A 24,590-nucleotide genomic window follows, 5' to 3' on the forward strand; every position below is an offset into this window, starting at 1 on the left:
AGAGAGAGAGACAAAACTTCTTGCTAAATTAGGCAGTCGTCTATTCAAGGTCAATCATTTTCCTGATAATTTTACACACTTGCTGGTTGATGTGTCTTCTCTGCTTCTTTGACTTCGTCTGTCTTCCATCTCCAAACTGGTGCCCAAAAAGCACCTATAAGCAAAAGGGCAGACAAACAGTTAGCTTCATACAACACTACTGGGACACTACTGCTGCAATACAGAGCAAAATTACTGTTAGCTCAGTTTGAAAATGCTGACAATACTGTAGCTCAGTCAAACTGCAATCATTTAAACAAAAACATCTGAAAAACATTTCCATCACAAACACACAATCAAGAACAGTCCAACAACAAATGGTGGTTTTAATGACCTAGGCAGAGCATTTTAAAACAGTTAATTTGATTTACACTTTCTGTTTACAGACTATAATCTAATGCTGGGTTCACACTTATTGCAAAGTTAACACATGCATCACAGCACTTGCTCTTGAATACTAGCAGGATGTTTCTTGCATCAAGCTAATTTTTCATGATTTGAATATTAGGAAAGTTTTGCAAAAAAAACTTGATTGAAGTGATACAGCACTTGTGTTGTATTCATTTCAATCAAGTTTTTTGCAAATATTCCAAATATTTTTCAACGTTTTTTGAGTTTCACTTAATTTGTGCTGCCCAGTAAAAATTTCCCACTATTTATGCATTTCTATGACTTGTATGTAATCAACTCACCTGAATAGGTAACTTCACATATGGTAAAAGAGCCCCATCCTTTTAAAGACAGCTTCCCCTCTGGTCTCCAGCACAGACAAACAAATTGTGCCTGCAACACGGCCCTTTATAACAAGGGGACAAGGGGAGTCATGACTTGTGCTCCTATACATTCCTTGTTTAACCCCCCCAAAACAAGCCCTCAGTTACAATATTTATTGTTGACATTACCTTAAATTCCAGAGTGCAAAAGGCAACTTCAGCATACTTCAGTTTCAGAACCAGATCCAAAGTCAGTTGTAAAATCCAGGTGAGGTCCCATGACCACTCGACCCTTCGAGTCCAAGGAATAAGACTAAAAGGGGGAAAGAAGGACTAAATTAGGTGTTTGTGAATAATTACATTTTTTTGTAGAAACAAAGTTGACATTCCATGCTCTGCCTATTAAAAACCAAGCAAACAAACACACATGCCCAGTAAAATTGCTAATAAAAATAAAAACTATAGTTTAAAAAAATCTTTGTCTAATATTTACTACTACTGGAGGTACTGGTGGAACTCCTGGAAGAAGAAAAAGAGTTTGTACAAGAAACCGCTCACAACAAATCTGTGAAAAACCTGACATTTAAAAATCTAATAAAAATGAGGAAGGCATTAACATTACCTTCAATAATCAAGCGAGGGTTGATTGGTAGCATCAGTGTTTCAACATCAATGGCTGTGGCTGCAAAAAAATATGAATATAATTAGATTAGAATAAGACTCAACCTAACACACGCACACACATACACACACATACTCTCTCTCTCTCTCTCTCTCTCTCTCTCTCTCTCTCTATATATATATATATATATATATATATATATATATATATATATAGGTTTAGATTGTGATAATGAATTTAGGTTATATTTGTGTGCTCAGAATTTACACTCACCTCACACTTCAGCTATTATCAGGTACACCTGAACACCAAAAAATAAAATCTACAGTTAGTGACAATATACAATTAGTTCTCATTAGTAAATGTTAGCACTGCATTAACACCAGTGAGAAATATACAGTATGTACTGTGTTAGTGTTAGTTTAAAAGAATACAACTGAATTGTATTATAAGCCTCATTTAATAAAACAGTTAAGACTTGTTTCATAATGGGTTTATTTAACTAACTTAACGTTAACGTTACAGTGAACAAAATTAACGTACATGATGGTGACTAACCGTAACGTTAACTTAAGAGAAGGTCAAAGCTTACCTTAACTTTAGTCATTTCACCTTTACTTCAGTCTTGTACTAAAACAGAAAATGCAGTTAACAAGAAGTTAATTAAAGAAAATTCCCTTTCTTTTTTCAGGAACTAACGTTAACGTTATGCTAATACCTCAGAAAACACTACAATCACCATCTGGCGTCGTTAATTTCTTGTTTTAAAAAAAGGCGCGCTTAAACCCTGTACGTGCGAGTACAACTGAGATACTCGGTAAATTCCTGTTAAATGACATGCAATATACAGAAATACACATACAACAATCATTTAACGGACAAAAGTCATATTTTAACACTTACCGAGGATGAATCCGTTGGGTGAAGAGACGACGGGTTGTCTGTGGTGATGGCGCTTGTTTGCGGTTGAGTCGAATCAGTTCTATTAAATGAATCGGCTCCTTTAAGTGAACAGTAAAGAGTCGAATTCGGCTCCTTTAAGTGAACAGTAAAGAGTCGAATTCGCCTGAAAACGATTCCGTTTTGTATAATTTGTAAGACGCAAACATATAATTCATTAATATTTCATCATATTGCTTGGTTCGTGTACTGCTTGTACACAAATTGCTTGTTGATGACTATGAGCTCATGAACACGTCTGATAAAATATCTGAATCTGATTCAATTTCACACGAGTCCTGAACCGAAGCAGTGCAAAAGTAATATATTGATTGAAATATAAAGTTAATTATTTTCTTCGCCATTCAAAATATTACATATCTCTGATTTTAACAATAAGAATAAAGTTCGTTTGGAGTGTATTAATTGAGAATTATTATTTTTTCCTCCCAGGATTCATTTTGCACCAAGCTGCATCAAGCTGTAATGGTGGATGAGAAGGCACATAATATTATAAATATTGCTTGTAATATGTAATGAAATAAAGTTTTAACACTTTTTCATGCGAGAATGTAGTTCTTCAAAACTCAAATCTGTGGATTGTTAGTAAAGATTGTGTGTAATTTTAAGTGTGTTTTGCCGTTAGCGGAGATCTATGACCTCCAGGCGGTAACGGCGCTCATTACTCATGTATCCGCCGAGAGGCGCCTGTCTTCAGGCTAGACATTGGGACAATTGCCCCGTCTTCGATGGCTCTATATGCGTCCGAAAATGAAGTTTTAACTGTTTTTCATGCTAGAATGTAGTTGGTTAAAACTCTAATCTGTGGTTTATTCATATAGATAAAATTTTTTTTATACATATATATTTAATTCTAAATTAAAGATTAGTGACCTCCAGGCGATGACAGATGCCCAATACTCATGAAACCGTCTAAAGCAGACATTTACCCTGACATTGAAATAATTGTTGGCTGTTTAACAGTCTTTGGTTTCATTAATTAATTACTTTTTATTCCAGTTTATTATGTTTTGGCTAAGCACACAGTTATGTTCATTAAATATTATTTCCTATTCTATGTTAACTGTATAAAATTAAATAAAAGTGCAGTACAACCAAAAAGATGTTGGTAACCAAATCGTTTTGGGGGCTATAACATTCTGTTATTATCTGTTAAAAGTTCATTTGTATTAATTTCTATGTTGAATTAAAAAAGGTTTGAATTTCTATAACTAACGTGCAAAAGATATAGCCCTTTTCACAGTAATTTGCTGTAATCATGCTACCTGCCGTAATTTCACAATAAAATTATGAATACAGCATATTACTGTGAATTTTTCAGTTAAATACTGTGAAGGGATACTAATGTAATTTACTGTGAAAAATTACAGTAACTTGTTGTGAAAACCTGGAAATTTTTTACAGTGTATATATTTAATGGAATGCTGCAGTGAACACTTTCTTAAAAATTTGCTGCTTTTCCACTATCAGCCATACAGTTCTGTTTGGTTAACAGATCCATTTGTGCCAATCCGGGCCAGTCAGCCAGTTCTGGATGTAACAACACAAAAAACTGTCATGGCAGAATTTGTCTAATTTTTGAATGACCAAAACAACATTTCAGATGTTGTGCAATGTGATCGGTCTGTTAGTTTGTCAATTAATGCTGTCTCATTGCACCAATTTTTTATCCTCACATGATCTGTTAAAATAAAATCACACGACTTTTTGAAGCAGCTGTTGGACTTCAAACATTAAATACATTTCTAATGTAGTTTATGGCCATTTTTGATGGCCATTTTTTTTACTATCTAAGTTGTGTTTTTATGTGCATTTGCGCATCTTGCCATTTTCGCTATTTTTTTTTTTTTAGCAAAAACAATTTAGTTAAAAAAAACAAAATATTTCAAAATCCGCATAAAATTAGGTTTATATAAACAGCTCATTTCAGCTTTTAATTAATCTGGATTGTGATTTCTTATCAGATTATTATGCATCCTGTCTCGATTGAAACAAAATTAAGTTGTTGCAGATAGATGTATGTGACTATTATAATAAAAAGATGTCCATAGTTTCCATGTCTTGTTGCCCTAAATATTGTTTTGGTCTGTGTAGAGTATTTTTAAACATTTCATGACTAACTGCATCTTGTCTGCTCATTTGTCTCTGACAGTGTTCATTTTTTTAGCCCTCACATTTCCTTCCAGCATCTTCCTCTTACGACAGATAAAATAGCTGAATGTAAGTGCTTATTTTACCATGCAGTAGGGTAAAGGAATGTGACCAAAATCTTAAATCACAATATAAGTTATATTATATTATTTTATAAATTATTAAATATGAAATTTAGCAATTTATTAAATACGATAATTTATTAAATATTGATATATTGGGGCAGCACGATGGTGCAGTGGGTACCACAATCGCCTCACAGCAAGAAGGTCGCTGGTTCGTTTGCATTTATGTGTGGAGTTTGCATGTTCTCCCCATGTTGGTGTGGGTTTTCCCCACAAGTCCAAAAACGTGTGGTACAGGTGTGTGTGTGTGTGTGTGTGTGTGTGTGTGTGTGTGTGTGTGTGTGTGTGTGTGTGTGTGTGTGTGTGTGTGTGTGTGTGTGTGTGTGTGTGTGTGTGTGTGTGTGTGTGTGTTAATGAGTCTGTATGGATGTTTCGTAGTGTTGGGTTGCAGCTGGAAGGGCATCCGCTGCGTAAAACATACTGTATGCTGGATAAGTTAGTGGTTCATTCCACTGTGGCGAACCCAGATTAATAAAGGGACTAAGCCGAAAAGAAAATGAATGATAAACTGTTTCTTAATACATTTTAAATTATATTATAACTTTAGGGCAAATGTTTACTAAAAATATACATTACATTTACATTTTGACTAAAAATGTTGAAATATTCAATAAATATTTTGTCTAAAAAAATGCAATCTCTAAACGTTGTACTTTCAAGATTGCATTTATGTTTCTGTCTGCATAAAGTGTTATTCTAAACAATGTATTTTGTGACACAACAATATAAATGATAGAGCGAAATATGAAAAGGTAGACTTTTTAATTTGTCCATATGATATGTATGGTCATATTGCACAACCCTGCCCTGCCCGGCAGTCTTGGTTTGTAAAAGAGGTGATCAGTGACGACAAAACTGTGCTAATGGAAAGAGGAAATTTCCTGAGCCAGAGGAAGACTCAGTCGAAGCATGTGCTGGCATGTTTGTGTCCTCATTTAGATAGTATTTTACTGATCAGGACAGCACTTCTGTTTGTTAAACAGGATTAAGTTACAGGTGATCATGAGAAATGACGTCTAATCCGGATGCATGTAAAACTGCATCTTTTTCTCTGTTTTGGTCTTCTGGCCGCACCGAGATAGCATTTTTGTCAGATGATCAAGTTTTTCTGCTAAAGTGTGTAGATTGTGAAGACTGAGGTCTGTGAAGTCATGTGATTCTGAAAAGATAGATCTTTGTTTATACTGATAGAAGTTTGTTAAAGTGTTCATATATTTACATGTAATCACGTTTAGATATGCTGTTTTCAGATGTACCCGAATTAATGTAGATGTAGAAATCACCCAGGATATGATTCATCTTCATTCTCCTCAACTCTGTTTCATTGACCATTTAGAAGATCTCTAGTGGACTGAAATTAATCAGATTGATCTATTGGCATTTATATATTTACATACATTTATTATATTTTTCCTGTAGATCCAAGAAACGTATTTTAATGAACATATTTCTTAATTTCTCCATTTAAATTGACTGTGTCCTTTTGCAATGCTTTATTTTATTGTAATATTGTCATAATATATGTATCTTATATATTTATGTAAAAGGAAACATTGCAGTGAAGTATAGAAGTTTTTATTTTTATTTTAAAAGAACTCTTAACAGTTCTTTCTTGGGTTTAATCCGATTTCAAATGGCAAAGAAAATATTTGCTTATATATGTTTATTTCATATCTTCTACTGCCATCTTGTGGTAAACGCCTTGTATCAGCGACAATGGAGAAATATTTTTAGACAATTTATTTGTATGCCTTCCCTTTGACTGAAATAATATTTCACTTTTAACTTTTAGTTACATTAGATATATTTAAAATGAGTCGCTTATAATATATACAGTTGAAGTCAGAATTATTACCCCCCCCAAAAAAAATTATTAGCCCCGTTATTTTTTTCCTCAATTTCTGTTTAACACAGGGAAGATTTTTTTCAACACATTTCTAATCATAATAGTTTTAATAACTCATTTATAATAACTGATTTATTTTATCTTTGCCATGATGACAGTAAAGAATACTTGACTAGATATTTTTCAAGACACTTCTATACAGCTTAAAGTGACATTTAAAGGCTTAATTAGGTTCACTAGGCAGGTTAGGGTAATTAGGCAAGTTATAGTTGAATGATGGTTTGTTCTGTAGACTATCGAAAAAATATATAGCTTAAATGGGCTAATCATTTTGACCTTAAAATGGTTATAAAAAAATTAAAAACTACTTTTATTCTAGCCGAAACAAAACAAATAAGACTTTCTCCAGAAGAAAATTTTTTTATCAGACATACTGTGAAATTGTCCTTGCTCTGTTAAACAATATTTGGGAAATGTATAATAAAGAAAAAAAACTTTTAAAGGGGGCTAATAATTCTGACTTCAACTGTATAAACAGTCAGTAGTAATATAATGTATGTTTTAAAAGATTAAAAAGTGTTTTCAAGCGTAAAATTCATAAAGCATAATACAGTCTAAATGTTTCCCCCTTACATTAGAATGTGTCATAATTTATTAACATTTTTTCTCAAGCAAAATATAATGACTTTAATACATTTTTTTGCTACTTCTGACAAACTGTATATTCAAGATGAAAGTCCTCTGCTTACTTCAGAAAGTTGACATTCTGTTTGTTAAATACTAAATTTAGTAATTAACATATTATTTAATATGTAGTATTTTGGAATATTTAGTATGTTTTCAATGTAAAAAATTTGCTTATTTTTTTGATGTGGACAACAAAATGAGTCTTTGGCCCGGATATGTCCTGTATCTTTTATGTAATATTGACACTCTTGTTTTGTTTTGTTCTTTCTCAAAGGTCCGTTTATGATGGACAGGAACATGGACTCTTCATGGAGAAGCTGGAGGGTCGGATCCGCAACCACGACCGTGAAATTGAGAAGATGTGCAACCATCACTTCCAGGGCTTTGTGGACTCCATTACTGAGCTGCTCAAAGTGCGCGGAGAAGCTCAGAAACTGAAGGTGAAGAAAGAGAAAAGCATTAGTACAGTGTAATCTGGACAGATTAAAAAACCTCTTGTGTGTTTGTATACCTGGACAAATCCTAAAACTTTATAGCTCCTGCATGTGATTTTTGCTTCAATTGCTTTCTGCTCTGTCTTTTTCAGGGGCAGGTGACCGAGACCAATCAGAAACTGCAAAATGATGGCAAGGAGGTGCTTGGCTTAGTCTTTGATTTCAGAACATCTTAGAAAAATAATTTTATATTAGTATTAAGCATTGTTAAAATGAATGCTTACATCTTATGTAGCTCCTGACGTCAATGAATGAGCTGAGGCAGTGCCGTGTGCAGCAGAGAAACATTGCCACCACTATTGACAAACTCACACACTGCTTACCAGGTACAATCACTTTTTTTCTTCGGACGTCACGCTTAGCTGATACTTTGCCTTTCTATTTACATTTCTATCGAAAAGTTTGAGGTAAGTATTTAAAAAGTAAATTTTTTTATTTTAAATGTATATTTAAAAAATGCTGTTCTTTTGGGTAATCAAATAATTATTAAAAACGTCACACCAAATATTAAGCAGCACAGCGTTTTTTAGGTGTTTCTTAAGCACCAGATGAGCATATTTGAAAGATTTTATTTGACTGTAATAGTGCTGAAAAACATCTATTAAAAAAAAAAATTATAATAATTTCCAAATTATATAATGCATATTATTGGTGAAATAAATGATGTCTGTGTCCAATATTTAAAAGAAAAAAATCCAATGGACCTTAAACTTTTGAACTGCTGTATGATTTTCTTATTATGTTTTCTGCCTGGAAACTCGCATGCTGTGCTCTTGACTTTTTGTCCATATTCCACATGTGTTTTTGTTTTTTTTCATGCAGTGTTGGAGATGTACAGCAAACTGCAGGAACAGATGAGGGCCAAAAGGTATGATTTTTTTTTTAGATGTGTTTTTTTGTGCGCGCGCGCTGAAAATATATGACAAATGAACACTAGGTGGCGGTAGAGATATACTTATAAAAGTTAAGCTGCAAGCGAATGTCAGTGCCCACAATATTTGAACACCTCTTATACACCTCCATTCTCAGCTGGGATAGAGAGAGCGAGGAGATGATGATTTAAACAGCACCTTGATGACTGGACGGCTGGAGTTGCTCATTCAGTTTGTTGTGACTAACCAGACAGAGAGAGAGAAAGAGAAGGAGAGAGTATTTTAGATGTCTGCGATGTCCAAAGCAGCATTTGGCAGCTGTCAGGACTCAGACACACAGAGGACACATTTGGATTGCATTTTCTTAGCTTTAGCAGCTATATACCTTCAACTGTCCTAAAACCCAACATTATCAGGGATCTTTCTTTTATGAATTTTTTTTACATTTTTTTTATGGTAGACATCTGACAGGAAGGGAGAGAATAGGGTGGCCGATGTCATTCCAACAGTATGGCATTTCGACTTTAAAAGAAAGTAATAACAAAAAAAGTTTAAATACATCCAATATCTGTAATGTTGTGTAAAACTGGAATATTCTTAATGCAGAATAATTATTTTTAACATTAAAACTTAAAATCAAATAATTAGAAAATAATTTTCATCGATGCATCATTTTTAAAATTTATTTGGCATTGAGTTTTGCATTTGTATCTTAATTTTTCATTTGTAATTTCATTTTTCTTCAGCTTAGTTCTTTATTAATCATTGGTCACTACAGCGGAATGAACCGCCAACTTATCCAGCATATGTTTAACACAGTGGATGCCCTTCCAGCTGCAACCCATCACTGGGAAACACCCATACACATACAATTTTCACACTGACAATTTTTGGCTTGCCCAATTCACCTATAGCGCTTGTCTTTAGACTTTGGACTGGGGGAAACCGGAGGACCCAAAGGAAACCCACGTGAACACGGGGATAACATGCAAACTCCACACAGAAATGCTTACTGATCCAGCCGAGGCTCGAACCAGCGACCATCTTGCTGTGAAGTGATCGTGCTACCCACTGCGCCACCGTGCTGTCACATTTAATACATAGAAAATGTGTACTATTGTATATGTAAATAGTTTTTTTGTTTTATAAAGGTGGTCCTTCTAAAAGGGGTCATTTATGTGAATAATTAAAGTAGTCCACCTGAATTGTGCCACTTTTAAGCATTGTGGTGTCCTCTGTGTGACCTGAAGATCTGCATGGACTGCAACTTTTCCATCCATTTTGGTTTTTATTTATCTCTGCTCTCCGTGTTTCTCCATCTCTCTCGTGTGCTTGGTTTTGCCATTAGCCTGGAGGTAGCGGCAGGGTCGGCCAAAAGAGACTCTCTCCGTCGTTGGGTCTGCTGTGTAATGTTGCGTGACTGTGATGCTGTATTGAGTGTGTGTGTGTGTGTGATGAGCATAGCTCATCTCTGAGATCATCTTGATTGGGTTAAATTGCTATCATGCTGAGATCTAAGTCTTTAACCAAAGGTTAAAACATGCAGTGCGTGTGCAAGTCTAAACAGTAAGGATAGCCTTGGGGAGAGTTTTGGAGAGTTTTGAGTTAGTCAATGGGTCTGTATTTACCCTCCTGGTGCATTTTTACTTCGTTATTTTTGTTGCCATGTACTTTTGGAAGTATTTCTGGATTCTACTGAGATGTGTCATCAACGTACAAATGATTATAATAGAGATGGTTGATAAGAAATTGTGAAAGTTTGATGACGTTAACTTCAGTTTGAATAAATGAGGTTTAATAATCAAGTCATAAAATGGTATATACATTTTTAATATATTGAAATGTGTAAAAAAGAGACAATATATTATTTATAAGTTAACCATACAATTAGAATAAAAAATTAAATAATGTTAAAATATAAATTTAATGCATATGAAAAGAACATAAATAAAAAACATACACTAACATATCCTGCTCACCAATGGTGCATTTATTTATTCATAAATACAGTACAAATTGTAAAACTGAAATGTTATTGCAATATGAAAAAACTGTTCAAAAGTAGTTTATCATTTAATTTAATAATTTATTACTGTGATTTAAAAAATGAATTTTCAGCTTCATTACTCCAGTCTTCAGTCACATGATCCTTCAGAAATCACCAATATTATGTATTATTGTTATTAATAATAATAATAATAATAATAATAATTATTATTATTAATAATGATTATAGTAATAAAAGCAATAATGACTGGAGTAATCATTTCATTTGAAACTACACACAATTATAATTAAGTAATAAATAAATATTTAACAATTTAACTTTTTTTATTATATATATATATATATTTTTTTACATTTAATAAATGCCACCTTGATAAACAGAATTATTTTGTTAAAAAAAAAAAAAAACACCCGACCCCAAAGTTTTGACCGGTAGTATTTATTTATTAGTTTCTTTAGATAAAATGTTTTTGTCACATTTAAACAGGGTGTCCACGGAGTCTTTAAAAGTTTTAAAATGTCTTCAATTTCAAAAACTAAATTTTAGGCCTTGAAAAGTCTTAAATTGACTGAAACAAAGTCTTGTAGGTCCTAAATCCTTTTAAATGGGTCTTAAATTTACTTTGTTTATCTAAAGCTACCCACTCAATCCAACACACATCCAATTACCAACAAAACATCATCTCAATAAAGCGTTTAACAAAACTATATTAATAACTATTATAACAGTCTGTTGTGCGTATGTTTAGTTTTTTGAGTTATGTTGAAAAAAATGTATGTAAACAATTAGGGTCTGCTTGTTTTTGGCACATTATTTAAAAAGTGTTGTTAAGAAATAGGTAATTATTATAGTTTTTTGATGGGGCAAGTGCATTTTTTTCTGCCGGGCCATTAAAAAATCCTAAGCATTTACCCCTATATAAGTCTGAAATTTCATTCTTCCTGGTCTTAAAAAGATCTTAAAGTCTTACATTTAACTTGGTAAAATCTGCAGAAAGCCTGCTAAAACAAACCTGTTTCTTTGTGGCTGCTGAAAACGGAACACTTTTTCCATTGAGCCACTAGAAAAAATGCATTACCATTCATCATAATGTAATCAAAATGCCATGTATATGCAACATTTCCTGTATCCATAATTTCTGACCCTTCCTACACCAGATACTACCCAGCACTACGGACCCTGGAACAGTTGGAGGAGAGCTGTTTGCCTCAAGCAGGATCCTATCGTTTCTGCACCATCATGGCAGAGAATATCCCGCGTCTGCGCACGCACATCAGAGACGTCTCCATGTCTGACCTCAAAGACTTCCTGGAGAGCATCCGCAAGCATTCGGATAAGATCGGAGAGACTGCCATGAAACAGGTGTTTGTTTGTGTGTGCGTGTGTGTGTATGTGTGTGAGTTTGTGTGAGTAGTAAGCGCTCATGTCTGAATGAAGCCTGAAGGTGCATCACAACTAGTGTTTGACAGCTGCATCATGCGCTCGCGTCTGACCCGACGGTCACAGCTGGCTTTCAACATGAGTTCTCCGAGGGAAGGACAAAGGCCTTGTTCTTCTTTAGTTTAATGCACTTTTCCCAGTTTTTCCTTTCATCTTATCTCTGACCATCTAGTCATCTAGTCTGGAGGAAAGAGAGAGCTACCAATCTGTTCTGAATCAAAGATCGTTTTAGGTCGCTTTTGTTGATGCCAGAGGAACACTGTGTATGGACACCGCTTCAAGGACAGTGTGCGGAGACGCAGAGAAGACCCAGGGAACACATATGAGAGAAATTGAGTGGATTTTTCGCTGGAATGCAGAAAAGTCCTCTGCTTTCTTTTACAGTTATTAGACCAAGATGGAGCGAGGAGTGCATTAGAATTTAAAATGCCAAATGGACATTTAGATCTCCCAAGCACCATAAAAATCTCACTTTCCCCCGCTCTTTAACATGTTTTCCTCGCTTTCTTCATTGTCCTTTTTCACTGAGGAATAAAATTGATCGTGATGGATGCGGTTTTAGTTGTAAGCAAGGCCTAACTTTTGCACATATTTGCTGCTTGCTCATACATACTAAGTCAAAGGCATATTTTTATCTGTAAGTATTCCAAATTGACGTTTAACTCATCCTGCGCTGTTTGTTTCAGTCATCAATACTTGTCAGGAACTGGTATTAGGGAGCTAATGAAGCAATTATTTAAATGTTTGGTATCCGCTCTCATTCATTCATTTTTCTTCAGCTTAGTTTCTTTCTTATCCAGCATATGTTTTACGCAGTGGATGCTCTTTTTGCTGCAACCCAGTACTGGGAAACACCCATATACTCACATTTACACAAATACCTTACGGCCAATAATTAGTTTATTCAATTCGCCTATATCACATGCCTTTGGATTGTGGGGGGAACCGAAGAACCCGGAGGAAACCCACGTGAACATGGGGAGAACATGCAAACTCCACTCAGAAATGCCAACTGACCCAGCTGGGGTTCAAACCAGTGACCTTCTTGCTGTGAGGTGAGGGTGCTAACCATTGAGCCTCCGTGCTGCCTGTATCCACTCTCCTAAAGGAAAATTTATTCTTGTGAATTGAGTGTATACGGATGGTCCGGCATACCCTTTGCACATTCCAGTCCAATGTTTTTATGCCCTTTACTTTCTCATTTACCTCTGTCTCGTTCACTCCTTTGAGTTACACAAATGACTACAACTGGCCAAACATCTGAATGAGTTTACATGAAAAATCCTCAACCCTTAAGCATATGAGAACTTCACTGTTGGGATGTCACAATGGCATTGCATTCTGAGACATACCGGTGCTAAAATGGACATATGAAGCAGACTTACTCCCTCTGTCAAAATCGAGGGGTCGAAAGTATGTTCATGTTAGCTTCACTCTTTAACTTGACAGAGCATTAAAATGGGGGAAGTGCTTGGAAAGGTTTGCGAGTGCAATGCAACTGTACACTGTGACTACATAGGCACTGTTTACACTAATACGTTTTAGTTTTGAAATGCAGAAGTTTGCTATGGTTACACCAAAAGACAAAAGACACCAAAAATGTTGAGGCATTGTGTAGCTACATATTTATATGACCATCATCTTCATTGTATTTTTTTTTTAAACAAAACTGAGCCTATTACATACTTGCTCTGCAACGCATGCCAGAATGTGTGTGTTTGGTCACGAGATGTGCATTTTCAGCGATATAGTGTGGACGGAGATCTTTTTAGAAATGCTAGGTGAAACGCCAGTGGATGTTTTCGGTTGTGTTTTCGAATAAAACGGATGTGGATTGTTTTGTTCTAAAACGCTGTTTTAAAACTAAAACGTATTAGTGTAAACAAGGCCACAGTGTGTAAGATCTGTGATTGGTCTGCTTGGTAGATTTGTGCGAGGATAGTGAAGCCAGTGGTGCGAGTGTTAAACTAGTGTCTAACCATGGAGAAACTCCTAATGGGTAATTTTGTTTTGAGTTTTCTTTATGATTAAAGTTGTTGTTCAAGTTTGAGGTATTTTTCAGCTTGGTCTCACAAGGAAATGTAACTTTTCGAGTTCAGCTGTATGAAAATGTACGTTTTTATAAAGGAGGCGTGGCACCCAACCTCACCCCTAAACTCAGCCATCATTGGGGGATAAGCAAATAGTACTAAATTGTACAAATGAGATTGTATGAATTAGACACTAAATCAAAATTATTTGTCGTGAAATTGTGTTAGTATTTTTACAATAGCATTGTACGCGTAAGCCCAAGGTATGCATTGTGGGGAAGGGCAATCACTGGACACACGTATAAATCAGGCTTCAGTCTGGTCCTTTACAAATAACTTACCATGCTAGGAAAATAAAAGATTTGAATCTGGACTTAAACTAATTCTCGAGGCTTGAAGACTAGGGCTCATTTTGCACAGACAATCACTGCCCTCAAATTTTCTTTAGAAAGCTCTCCACTCGTCCAGTCACTGCCAGTTCCTCTCAGTATGGATCAGTTGCTGATCCAAATTATGAAACAGGGGGGAGCAAAAGTAGCCAAAAAGATGTCACAGAAGAGTTCAAATATTCCTCCCTGAAAAAGGCCAAAGCCAAGTGTGTGCACTATAACACGTTCTCTTCTTACTAGCAAACATTTTATTAGCTGCATCCTTACACTTTTCATACGCACAATTAGTAGCAACACTGTTATGTTACTTCAACGTTTTATCCCCAAATAGCACTGTTTTATTGCCATGCAGTATTGTGTGTGTAGAGCTACTTTTCAGTCTTATGCAGCACTGGAAATTAAATCCATTTATCTTTTTTCTTTTCAGATTGTTTGTTAAACCTGAACAATTCAACAAAATATTTACCTAGTACAGTACTGTGACATTTTGGTCTTTTATTGAATTCTTTAGTGAATAGTGCTAATATTTTCAACCATATTCAATACTTATTTTCTGTTCTAGATTTAATCCTTTAAATAAAATTAGTAATTCAACCTAAAATCTCATTATTTCATTAAGTAAATATACTACTTTTTGTGAAGTTACTAAAAACAATTAATAATTTATTATGTAATCAAGGAGTTTAATAATCAAAGCCTGTTGGCCCAGCTGTATTGTTGTCACATACAGAAGTTGGCTGTTTGGTGTTTACTGCTGCTCAAGTGGACCTTTACCCTGTTTTAATAGCTTTAAAATGTAAGTAGTGTAAAGCTTAGAAAGCTAGAGTTTCTAAGTAGCTTTCCCAACACTTTTTCTTGGAAAGTTAATTTTGCCCTTGACAATGTTGACGAAAAGGGGGATTGGACAGTGAAACAATATGTGCATTTATTCAGGTAGGCAGGACTGAGCTAATTTATATGTGTGTTCTACCAGCAGGTATTACTGACTCTGGCAAAATCATGAGAACACTGTAAGTTGAAATCAGAGATAGTCATTTGTTCTATTGCTGGTTTGCTTCCAGTTGCCCCAGTCCAGCTTTTAGTTCCACTTTGTCCCTTTTTCCCTTCTCGTCATCGGCCTGTGCCCTTATCCATAGTTTGAACAAACTGTTGGCTTATGAAACTCCAGTACTTGGTGAGTTTCCACCGGTCCAATCTGGAAGATGGACTCTGTTTGGTCTGATCTTTCTGCTGCTTTGTGCTTAGAATCATGTGTTTTACTTTGGTTTTCAAAGGCCATACATTTCTTACAGCTTGTTTCCTTTGTCTAAAACCACATGTTATCATACACTTGATTATTGTAAATGTAATAAATGATGTTGATATTCATTACATATCAAAGGTCTGGCAGCACGGTGGCACAGTGGGTAGCACTCTCGCCTCACAGCAAGAAGGTTGCTGGTTCGAGCCTCGGCTGGGTCAGTTGGCATTTCTGTGAAGTGAAGTGAAGTGTGAAGTTTGCATGTTCTCCCCGTGTTGGCGGGGGTTTCCTCAGGGTGCTCCAGTTTCCCCCATAAGTCCAAAGACATGCGTATAGGTGAATTAAATAAGCTAAAATTGGCCATATTGTATGTGTGTAAATGGAAGTGTATGGGTGTTTCTCAGTGATGGGTTGCAGCTGGAAGGGCATTCATTGTGTAAAACATATGCTGGATAAGTTGGCTTTTCATTTCTCTGTGGCGACCCCAGATTATTAAAGAGACTTAGCCGAAAAGAAATAAATGACGTTTATAGAAATAAAAAACGTTTTATTCAGGATTTCTGTAGATTTTAAAATGGTTTTAATTCAGAGTAGAAGGCTGTAAATTCATAAAGTTATTGCATTACTTGTTAAATGCATTGCAAAAAAAAGAATTTCCTCCTTAATTTTTTTCAATAAAAATTGAATCATTATTTTTTCTTTTTACATTCTTTGATAACCAAAACATCTTTTGTAACAATTCAAAATTTAATACTGCCACTTTTAATGAATTTAATGTACTCCTAATGAATAAAGTTTCAATTAATGTAATTATTATTAATACACTCTTACTAACCCAGAGCCATTGAACATGCAGTTCAGGCTCAAATGGTCAAAGCACTTGCATTTGTTACAGCTTTTAAACAAGGCTACACATTAGCCTCTGATTGGAGTTTGAGACCTCCTAGTGTAGTGGGTCATTTCTATTCAGTATTTGGGATTTATTGAAGGGATTGAGGGAGTCAAAACGAAGAGAATAACATAACAGGGTGAAGGGTAGATTGCACAAGATGGAGTCATATTGGGAACAGTCTGTAAACCTTTTTTTTCCCAAACATTTTTACTGACCGTAACAAAACCCCACAGAGAGCCATGCAGATGCGCAAATAAGTTCTTTTGCCATTTAAACCATTTACATAAGCTGTGAGGATTAATCCCCTGGTGTAATATGGATTGGATGTAAGGGGGATGAGCTAGCCAAACAGATAATGGAACACATTGGCCCATGTGATTTTGGTTATGTATTTTCTTGGGTGCTGGTCCTACCCTTACAGTGGCCTCTGGCGTAGAACAGATAATTGTACCAAACGGTGTTCAAACTCTTGAACAACATGATTTGCAGCCTGCACAACCACCCAAGCAAGTGCACACACAAACTTGTCAACATGGCCTTGTGGTATTCTAACCATGTGCGGCTGTTTGGTTTCAAAACATGGTTAATTTCTCGGCCTCCCACCCCAGTGTTCATCATTTCCCATCTTGGAGTTGCATTTGACCCAGTTTCTGCTCATGCTGATGCGATCAATGTCTGACCTGGTCTTGGCCGCTGACTTCAGCTACTGCTTGAATCTCTGAGATAAGCCTTGAGTTGAGGCACGGCTGGAGCTGATCTTCAGCAATTCCCTTCTAAGAACATGCTGTTTGAATGAATCTCTTTCCACTGGGGCCTGACTTTGTATCCCCAGGTTTATTTTCTAATAAAAGAGTAGAAAAGTGTTTTTTTTTCAGTGCTTGCAACTAGCATGCACATAATACCAGACAATTGGTATTGTTTTTACTTCGAGCAACACATCATCTGAACAGAACGGCCTGTAGTTGCACCTAACACCTTAACAGCTATGCATAACCTCGCATGTAAGGGGTTTTTCGTTTGTTGTACCTCTAACTGCCAGGTACGAAGAACATACGAACACCTTAGCTACCATATACAAGTAGCCTGGCATCTGAAGATTAATCTCTTGGCTTGTAAATCAGCAAAACCCTCTACATTTGCTGTCTGTTCCATCATGTTAGTCACTCCATCATGTGTTTCCATTTGAATCCACTAGAGGGCAGCAGAGGTCACTTCAGACCATTTCGTCTTCACTGCGCTGTATTTTCTCCAGCAGAAGTGGAATGTTGGTGTAGAGTTAAACCAAGATTCAAACTCCAGTAACCTTTGAACAAAGTAGCCATCCAGCCAGCACTTGCCAAAGCCTCACATTCCTCCTATTAAAGTTTGTTTTCTTGCATGTCTTTGAGTCCTGTAAGATTTGTCTTCTTGGCGCTCGTTCACGTGCATGTGTGTTTTGGCTGTAACCCGGCACGTGCTGATTAGAGCAAAGCTATGGAGTTGTTCCTCAAAAGTAAACCAAGTGAACGATTAATCAAGCTCTAATGTCACCTTGCACAAGCTTTCTGTTAACTCAGAGAATCAATCTGTAACACTCTCTTATGCTTGATTGCTGACACAGAGGCTGGCTCCTGGTTCTGACCTGCGACTTGTCTTTGCGAGCAGATGTGACTGCTCTGCTTACTTGTTGGCGCTCATTGTGGCCTTTTTGCAGCTTCAGTAGTGGTTTCTGCTGTTAAATACAGGAGGGTGCCATTGCTTTTTCTTCTTTTTTGTGGCTTTCTGCTCCAGTGGTTTTGCGGTCGAGTGACGTTGCAGACATTCTGACTGTAGGAGCTGGAGAAGAATGGATCGCTTGCTCTTTGGTGACTGATGAAGAACAGAGTGCCTTTTCCTCCCATCATTTATACTTCTCTTCTGTTCAGGGGTTTCACTTTTTCTTGCAATTGTCCACTTCTTTGTCATTTTTTGCCCATCCATCACTGCATATTATGGCCACATTGTTAGTGCCTTGTGGAGAAATACTTAAAGTTTCCACGTTCTTTAGGCTGATGTCACAAGACAGATGGCATATCTGCTACTGCCAAATACCTTTGGGCAATAAATCGGTAGTTTCAGGGTAAGACCCTCAACCTCAAGTGGATCCACTTCCCTTTTAACAGCAGATATGGCTTCTCTTAAGCTTTGGATGGCTGTCTTTCCCTCCTCCCTGCTCCATTCTTCCATCTTCGACTCCAGAGGAGCGAGTAAGCGCGCGCGAGCGAACCACTAATAACAGAAGGCTATTTGTCTAGGGGCTCTCTGATCCAGACTTGCAGACTGGTTCCTATTCCACTGGAAATTAGGCCCAGTCTCTGAGCCTGTGATTGTTTTAATTCCACTAACAAATGATCTGAAAATAAATATATTGGGAGATCCAGTGCTGTAATAATGGCTCCATTGTAAGCTGTCGAGCACAGAGACTGTGTGTGTGTGTGTGTGTCTCTAGTGTATTGAGAAGGAGTTAGTCGAATCTTATTCAGAGGTTTGAATCTTCATTTTCTTTTGAATCTTTCCTCAAATTTTTCTGTTTTTATCCGTCAGTTTCTAATCTAGTTTTAGTGCATTTTTCCATTTCTTCAGAAGCCCGTATACATTCAAACTTTTCATTCATCCTCAAAATGATTCAGAAAATACTAATTTTATTGGCTTTTGTATTTTAAGAAGAGGTTCTCTGGAAGTCATTACATTTTGTCTTACAGACAGTTATATGTACTGTATTCTAAAATTCTGGTCAAAGCCAGAGTGATCAGAAAACCTGTTGAAAAATATTCTGTGTTACAGGTCTTGGGACATTTTTTAAAATATATTTTTTCTGTATATAAAAAAGAATATTTGAAATTGTAACATTTTTCATTCAACTTCTTTGATGCAAAAAGAAACAAATGAAGCATATTAATTAAAAAAAAAGGCACATTCACAACAGAAAACTGATTTAAATGTTTTAATGTATAAATAATATGATATACCATTATTTATATTAAATAAATAACTAACTTGTATGAAGGTTTCATAGGAGCAAAATAGGACAGTTTGGTTTTATAAAACAAAATACTATTTAATAAATTCTACTTTTTTTATGTAAAGTAAAACATCAGAGCAAACATAATACAATATTTTATAAACAGCATTGCGAAAAAGCTGATTAAATAAATCAGTCAAAAGACGCATTTTGAGATAGCATTTAAACCAAATTATAAAACTTAACTTTACCAATTTGCTTAGTAACAAGTACGCTGAAAAAAGTGATTCAAAGATGATTCCTTGGATTTAAGATAAGTGGTTGTAAAACATTTGTTTGGCCTGAATTTAAACAAACAAAGTTAAACATTACCATATAAATATATACATTTAATCTGTTTGTTTAAATTCATACCATATAAATTGTTTTTCACAGAAATCAACCTTTTTTTTTTCAGTTTAATAGATGACTAAGACATAATGTTGCTGTTAGATTTACCCAAAGCAAATGTAATCTCTTGTTTATCCACTATTGAGACAAATAACTGAGTCAGCAGTAGATTCCAGAAATTGTGTCAGAGGTAACGATGCTCTTGGGATTAACATTGCAAGACCTCTCAGGAAAGTGATAAATACAGTTAAACTCAGAATTATTAACCCCCCTGTTTATTCCCCCTCCCATTTTTGTTTAACAGAGAGAAGATTGAACACATTTCTAAACATAATAGTTTAAAGAACTCATTTCTAATAACTGATTTATTTTATCTTTGCCATGATGACAGTAAATAATATTTGACTAGATATTTTTCAAGACACTTCTATACAGCTTAAAGTGACATTTAAAGGCTTAACTAGGTTAATTAGGTTAACTAGGCAGGTTAGGGTAATTAGGCAAGTCATTGTATAACGATGATTTGTTCTGCAGACTATCTAAAAAATAGACCTTAAAAGGGCTTATAATTTTGACCTTAAAAAATTAAAACTGGTTTTATTCTAGCCAAAATAAAACAAATAAAACTTTCTCCAGAAGAAAAAATATTATCAGACATACTGTGAAAATGTCCTTGCTCTGTTAAACATCATTTGGGAAATATCTAATAAAGAAAGCAAAAATCAAAGGGTGGCTAATAATTCTGACTTCAACTGTAAGTTGTTTGAGATTCAGAAATTTGAGACTATATACTCACTTTACACCAAACCTTATGCTGGGTCTTGGTTCATAAAACATGTTTCTTTGAGAAAGACATAACTTTTGTTTCAGTCCAGTCCCAATTCAAATATGTATCATGGGAATAAGTGCAATACTACAGACCACATGATGACATCTTAAGAAGTAATGAATTAATCTAAAGAAATAAACTTCTCTCTCTTGGCCTGTTCTGCCACTGTATTAACAAAGTCACATTGGTTAAAACCTGAAATTGTTGTTGTGGCTAACTAATAAGTCTTTCATTTTGAAATTCAGAAGTCTTAATAATAGGGCCCTTCAGGCTGCCGACGAGGGAAGGAATTTTCTGTGTTTGTTTGTTTCTTTTTGTTTGACATCCCATACCCCATCACTGTGACGCAAATGCCTCTACTAAAGACGAGGGGAGTCACAGACAATAGCCAATGAAGACACAAAAGCGATGCTATTCTTTCATATGAAACCAAGACTACATCTGGACACCAGAATAAAGTAAAACATTGAGGTTCATAAGATGGCTATGAACAATAATAGACATTTAAGATTGCCGAAATTAATATTTTAAACTCTAATCTCATGAATAGGATGGAATTCTTGAGTTGCAAAGGTCTCTTCATGTGCCACCATCCGGTATACCCCTGCAGTGACGCACATGCCTCTACTCGAGATTAGAAGAACTTCTAAGATGAATATAATGATGACGCTCAGTCTTTGCTCAGTCCAATTAGTGCATCTAGACCTCCTTGTTCTCAGAGAAAAAACTCCGTATGAACAGTGTTGTTTTGACTCCTTTTTGTGGAAGCACCGAGCAGTCACAGGGCCCACCTTGCATCCTGTTGTTTCTGCTTGGTTGCTTTTCTCTTGTCTTCATGGTGTTGAAGATTTCTTTTTTGTAAAGAGCCCCTTTTTTGTCTGCTTCAAGAGCCCTCCATGCCTGAATCTTGCTCCCCACTAAATAACTTGAGGGGACAGTGAGGGGAAGGTTGCGTGAGCGTTAAGCGTAGTCATGACGTCAGATGGTGTTCGTTAAAGAATAGCGTCCTATTGAGGGAAAACTCATCTGAACTCTTACATTTTGCTTATGGGAAGTCCTTTTCCCAGGTGCCTTTCCTTTTGTAGTCACTAATGAGTAAAGACGTACTTTGTCAGTATGTTGCACAATATCGCTATTGAGTTGGAACGTCACAAGGAAAATGATTGACGTAAGCTCTGACTGTGTTCCTACTTGAGTGTGTCTGGAATTCTTTTGCCCAATGTTTAATAGATTAAATCAGATTAGCCGTTGTTAGTTTTGTAGAATTAAATCTGTATATTTCTCACCGTCCTTCAAGGAAATGAAATCATATTAATTATTATGATCACTTATTCTTTAAATAAGCGGAAAATATAATCTTTGACCACCTTACATGATGAATCATTAGAAGTAATTAGATGTGGAGTCCAATTTTTATTTGTAACTTTATCGACATTAATATAAATATGTTTCATAGTTCGAGCTGAATCTATATGTTCAGTAAATATTTGTGCTGAGGTTTTTCATATATTCCAGAGGCTCTGTATTTTCCTGTGGTCTGTGAAATATGTTAATGTGTTTGTGTATGTTTTCCAGGCACAGGTGCAGATCGCCCGTGACAATGCTGTGACCTCACAACAGCGGTCAGCGAGTGGACGGAGGATACGGAAGGAAGGATACGGAAGCACGGAGGTGGACAGAACTGGAAACAATCCCTTCTCAGAACAGGATTCTGGGATCCTGGATGTGGATGATGAACAAGAGGAGGAGGTGAGAGCGGATAGAGAAGCCATGTTTAGTTTATTTTAAGTCTTTGGGAAGTTGTATCTAGTCTTCTTTGGGAATTGTATTCTGTTCTTAATCTTTTTGTCTTAAGGTTCTGGTTTACTTCAAACAAAGTCCTTTTTCGTTTGATGGTGAAAAGACTGAGTGACGATATACATTTTACACTATGCTTAAGTAGGTGGGGTTGTAAATGCGTCATGCTGCTTGTGTGTACCCCTAAACACAAAGGTAGCAGCTGAGAGAGAAAACATTTTGGTTAACAACTGGCAAATGGACTTTTCTAGCATGTCGCACAGCAGACAAGAAGCACCGCTGTGATGTGCCACCTCTTATTTTCTATTTGTGCTTAACAGACGCTCAGTACTGCTGTTGGGTGCACTCTTATAGAAAAGACATTGTGTGATGCAGTGGAGCTTCTCGACTCAATCTAAAGTCTCCCAAGTGATGGTACAGGTGTAGATTCATTTGTAATAGCTCTGCTACTCGACTCTCCAGTGTATTCATATGGCCAGTGTTGTTTTGGATGTTGTTTGCATTGGTGAGCTATTTCAAATTGCCTAAATGAACTCAAAACAAATTTAGTTTTGTCTGAGTTTTGTTCGAAATTACATCTTTTTAGTTCTTTCTTGGATTTAATTTGAAGTATACCAGGACCTTTAGTCTCACCTATTTATAGTCTGTTTGTAATAGGGAATGTTACAATTTTGTTCAGATTCCTTCCTCAAATTTTTTGGCATTAATTTTGAAATGTATGTTTTTTTTTTTTTGACAGATGACAGGAAAATTTAAATGTGGTGTTAATTTGTTCATATCTATGCCATTTGAGATATAAGTGACTTTTTTTTTGTTTTCTTCAGTGCTGTACTGTAAAGAAAACTTCTGGTCCTTATTAATTCATAGAATGCAAGTCAATGGCCACCAGCTCTTTGAAAGTACTTAAAACATAAACAGAAAAAGTAAATCAAAACCTCTGCCCCCTGATGATGCACTAAGAAATTCAAAAATAATTTAAAGAAATTAAACTATCCTGTTTGTTAAATGCCATACAATAAGTTTATTTTTATTTTAACTCTCAATGTTCTGCTACCCATTAACTTGTGTTTTTTGAATCACACTTTTAGCTAAAAATATCTAGCTTATTTTGTACTGAAGGAAAAGGTCATCTGTAGTCTAGTAATTCATTCATTCATTCATTATTTCCTTAATTTTCCTTATTCTCTGATTTATCAGAGGTCGCCACAGCGGAATGAACCAACAACTATTCCAGAATATGTTTCACACAGTGGATGCCCTTTCAGATGCAACTCATCATCCATACACTCTCATTCACACATGTACACTACAGACAATTTAGCTAATTCAGTTCACCTATAGCACATGTCTTTGGACTGGGGGGGGAAACCGGAGCATTCAGAGGAAACCCATGCGAAAACAGAAAGAACATGCAAACTCCTCACAGAAATGCCAACTGACCCAGACGGGACTCAAAGACGTTCATTTTGAGTTGAGCTTAATCAATTACTATGTGACTTGGGTTAATTCAGTTACTGTGGACTGATTCATAAGTCTTTTAAAATAATAAATAACAGGCTTATGACTAGAAAACACTCATTCACTGAATATTTTAGTGTTGTGCTTGGTACACATTAGTGAAAAGTCGAAAGTTGTTAAAATCATTCAGTTCCAGAACTTTCTTATCAAAGAAAAATCAAAGCATCACTGAATATTAACTCTCCAATCCTAGTCTGTATTTCCGTCCCTTTCCATCAGTCCCTTTTTCCTGCTTCACTCTGATATCCCAGCAGGCTTGCTGTTGGACTGCTGCCCAGTCCAGGATCTCCTCCCTTTCTTAATGGAGCGTCTCAGCTCTGCAGTCGTTTAGTGTCATTAGGGCTGCCCTGCTCCTCCGAGGCAGCAATGTGAGACGTGTGGAGCATGCAAGACGTGCTCCCCAGCTGTAGCGGCCACCAGCAAGCACAGAAAGACGGTCTTGCTTCATTCCTAAGAGAGAAATTAAACTGACGCAGTCAAGATGGTCACAGTCGGTGTTTAGTTCGCGTTGAGTTTATTTTGACGTGCCCAGATAAGCGTTGTTTGTGTTTTGTGACTTCTTCGCTTG

General features: G+C 35.9%; 1 protein-coding gene and 1 long non-coding RNA gene across 9 annotated transcripts in view; one reads left to right on the forward strand and one right to left on the reverse strand.

Moving 5' to 3' along the window:
- exoc6b (exocyst complex component 6B) overlaps positions 1-24,590 on the forward strand; it is a 144,493-nt gene that overhangs the window by 25,822 nt on the left and 94,081 nt on the right. For all 7 annotated transcript variants that reach the window (XR_015494951.1, XR_015494950.1, XR_015494949.1 and 4 more), the window contains 6 exon segments: positions 7,418-7,583; positions 7,730-7,777; positions 7,873-7,963; positions 8,460-8,505; positions 11,675-11,879; positions 22,283-22,456. Coding sequence is in view for 4 of the 7 variants with exons in the window: in NM_001076730.3 (NP_001070198.3) it covers positions 7,418-7,583; positions 7,730-7,777; positions 7,873-7,963; positions 8,460-8,505; positions 11,675-11,879; positions 22,283-22,456 (730 nt within the window). In the remaining 3 variants the exon portion in view is untranslated.
- Positions 1,299-2,342, reverse strand: LOC147843120 (uncharacterized). 2 transcript variants are annotated; one of them, XR_015495680.1, is made up of 4 exons: positions 2,278-2,342; positions 1,967-2,004; positions 1,648-1,675; positions 1,299-1,434 (listed from the first exon to the last, which is right to left on the reverse strand). It is a non-coding gene; the product is annotated as an uncharacterized LOC147843120 (long non-coding RNA). The 2 variants fall into 2 exon arrangements; XR_015495681.1 differs by lacking the exon at positions 2,278-2,342 and adding an exon at positions 2,093-2,180.

This window comes from Danio rerio, chromosome 7 (assembly GCF_052040795.2).
Source record: "Danio rerio strain M-AB ecotype USA chromosome 7, GRCz13ab, whole genome shotgun sequence".
Taxonomy (NCBI): domain Eukaryota; kingdom Metazoa; phylum Chordata; class Actinopteri; order Cypriniformes; family Danionidae; genus Danio; species Danio rerio.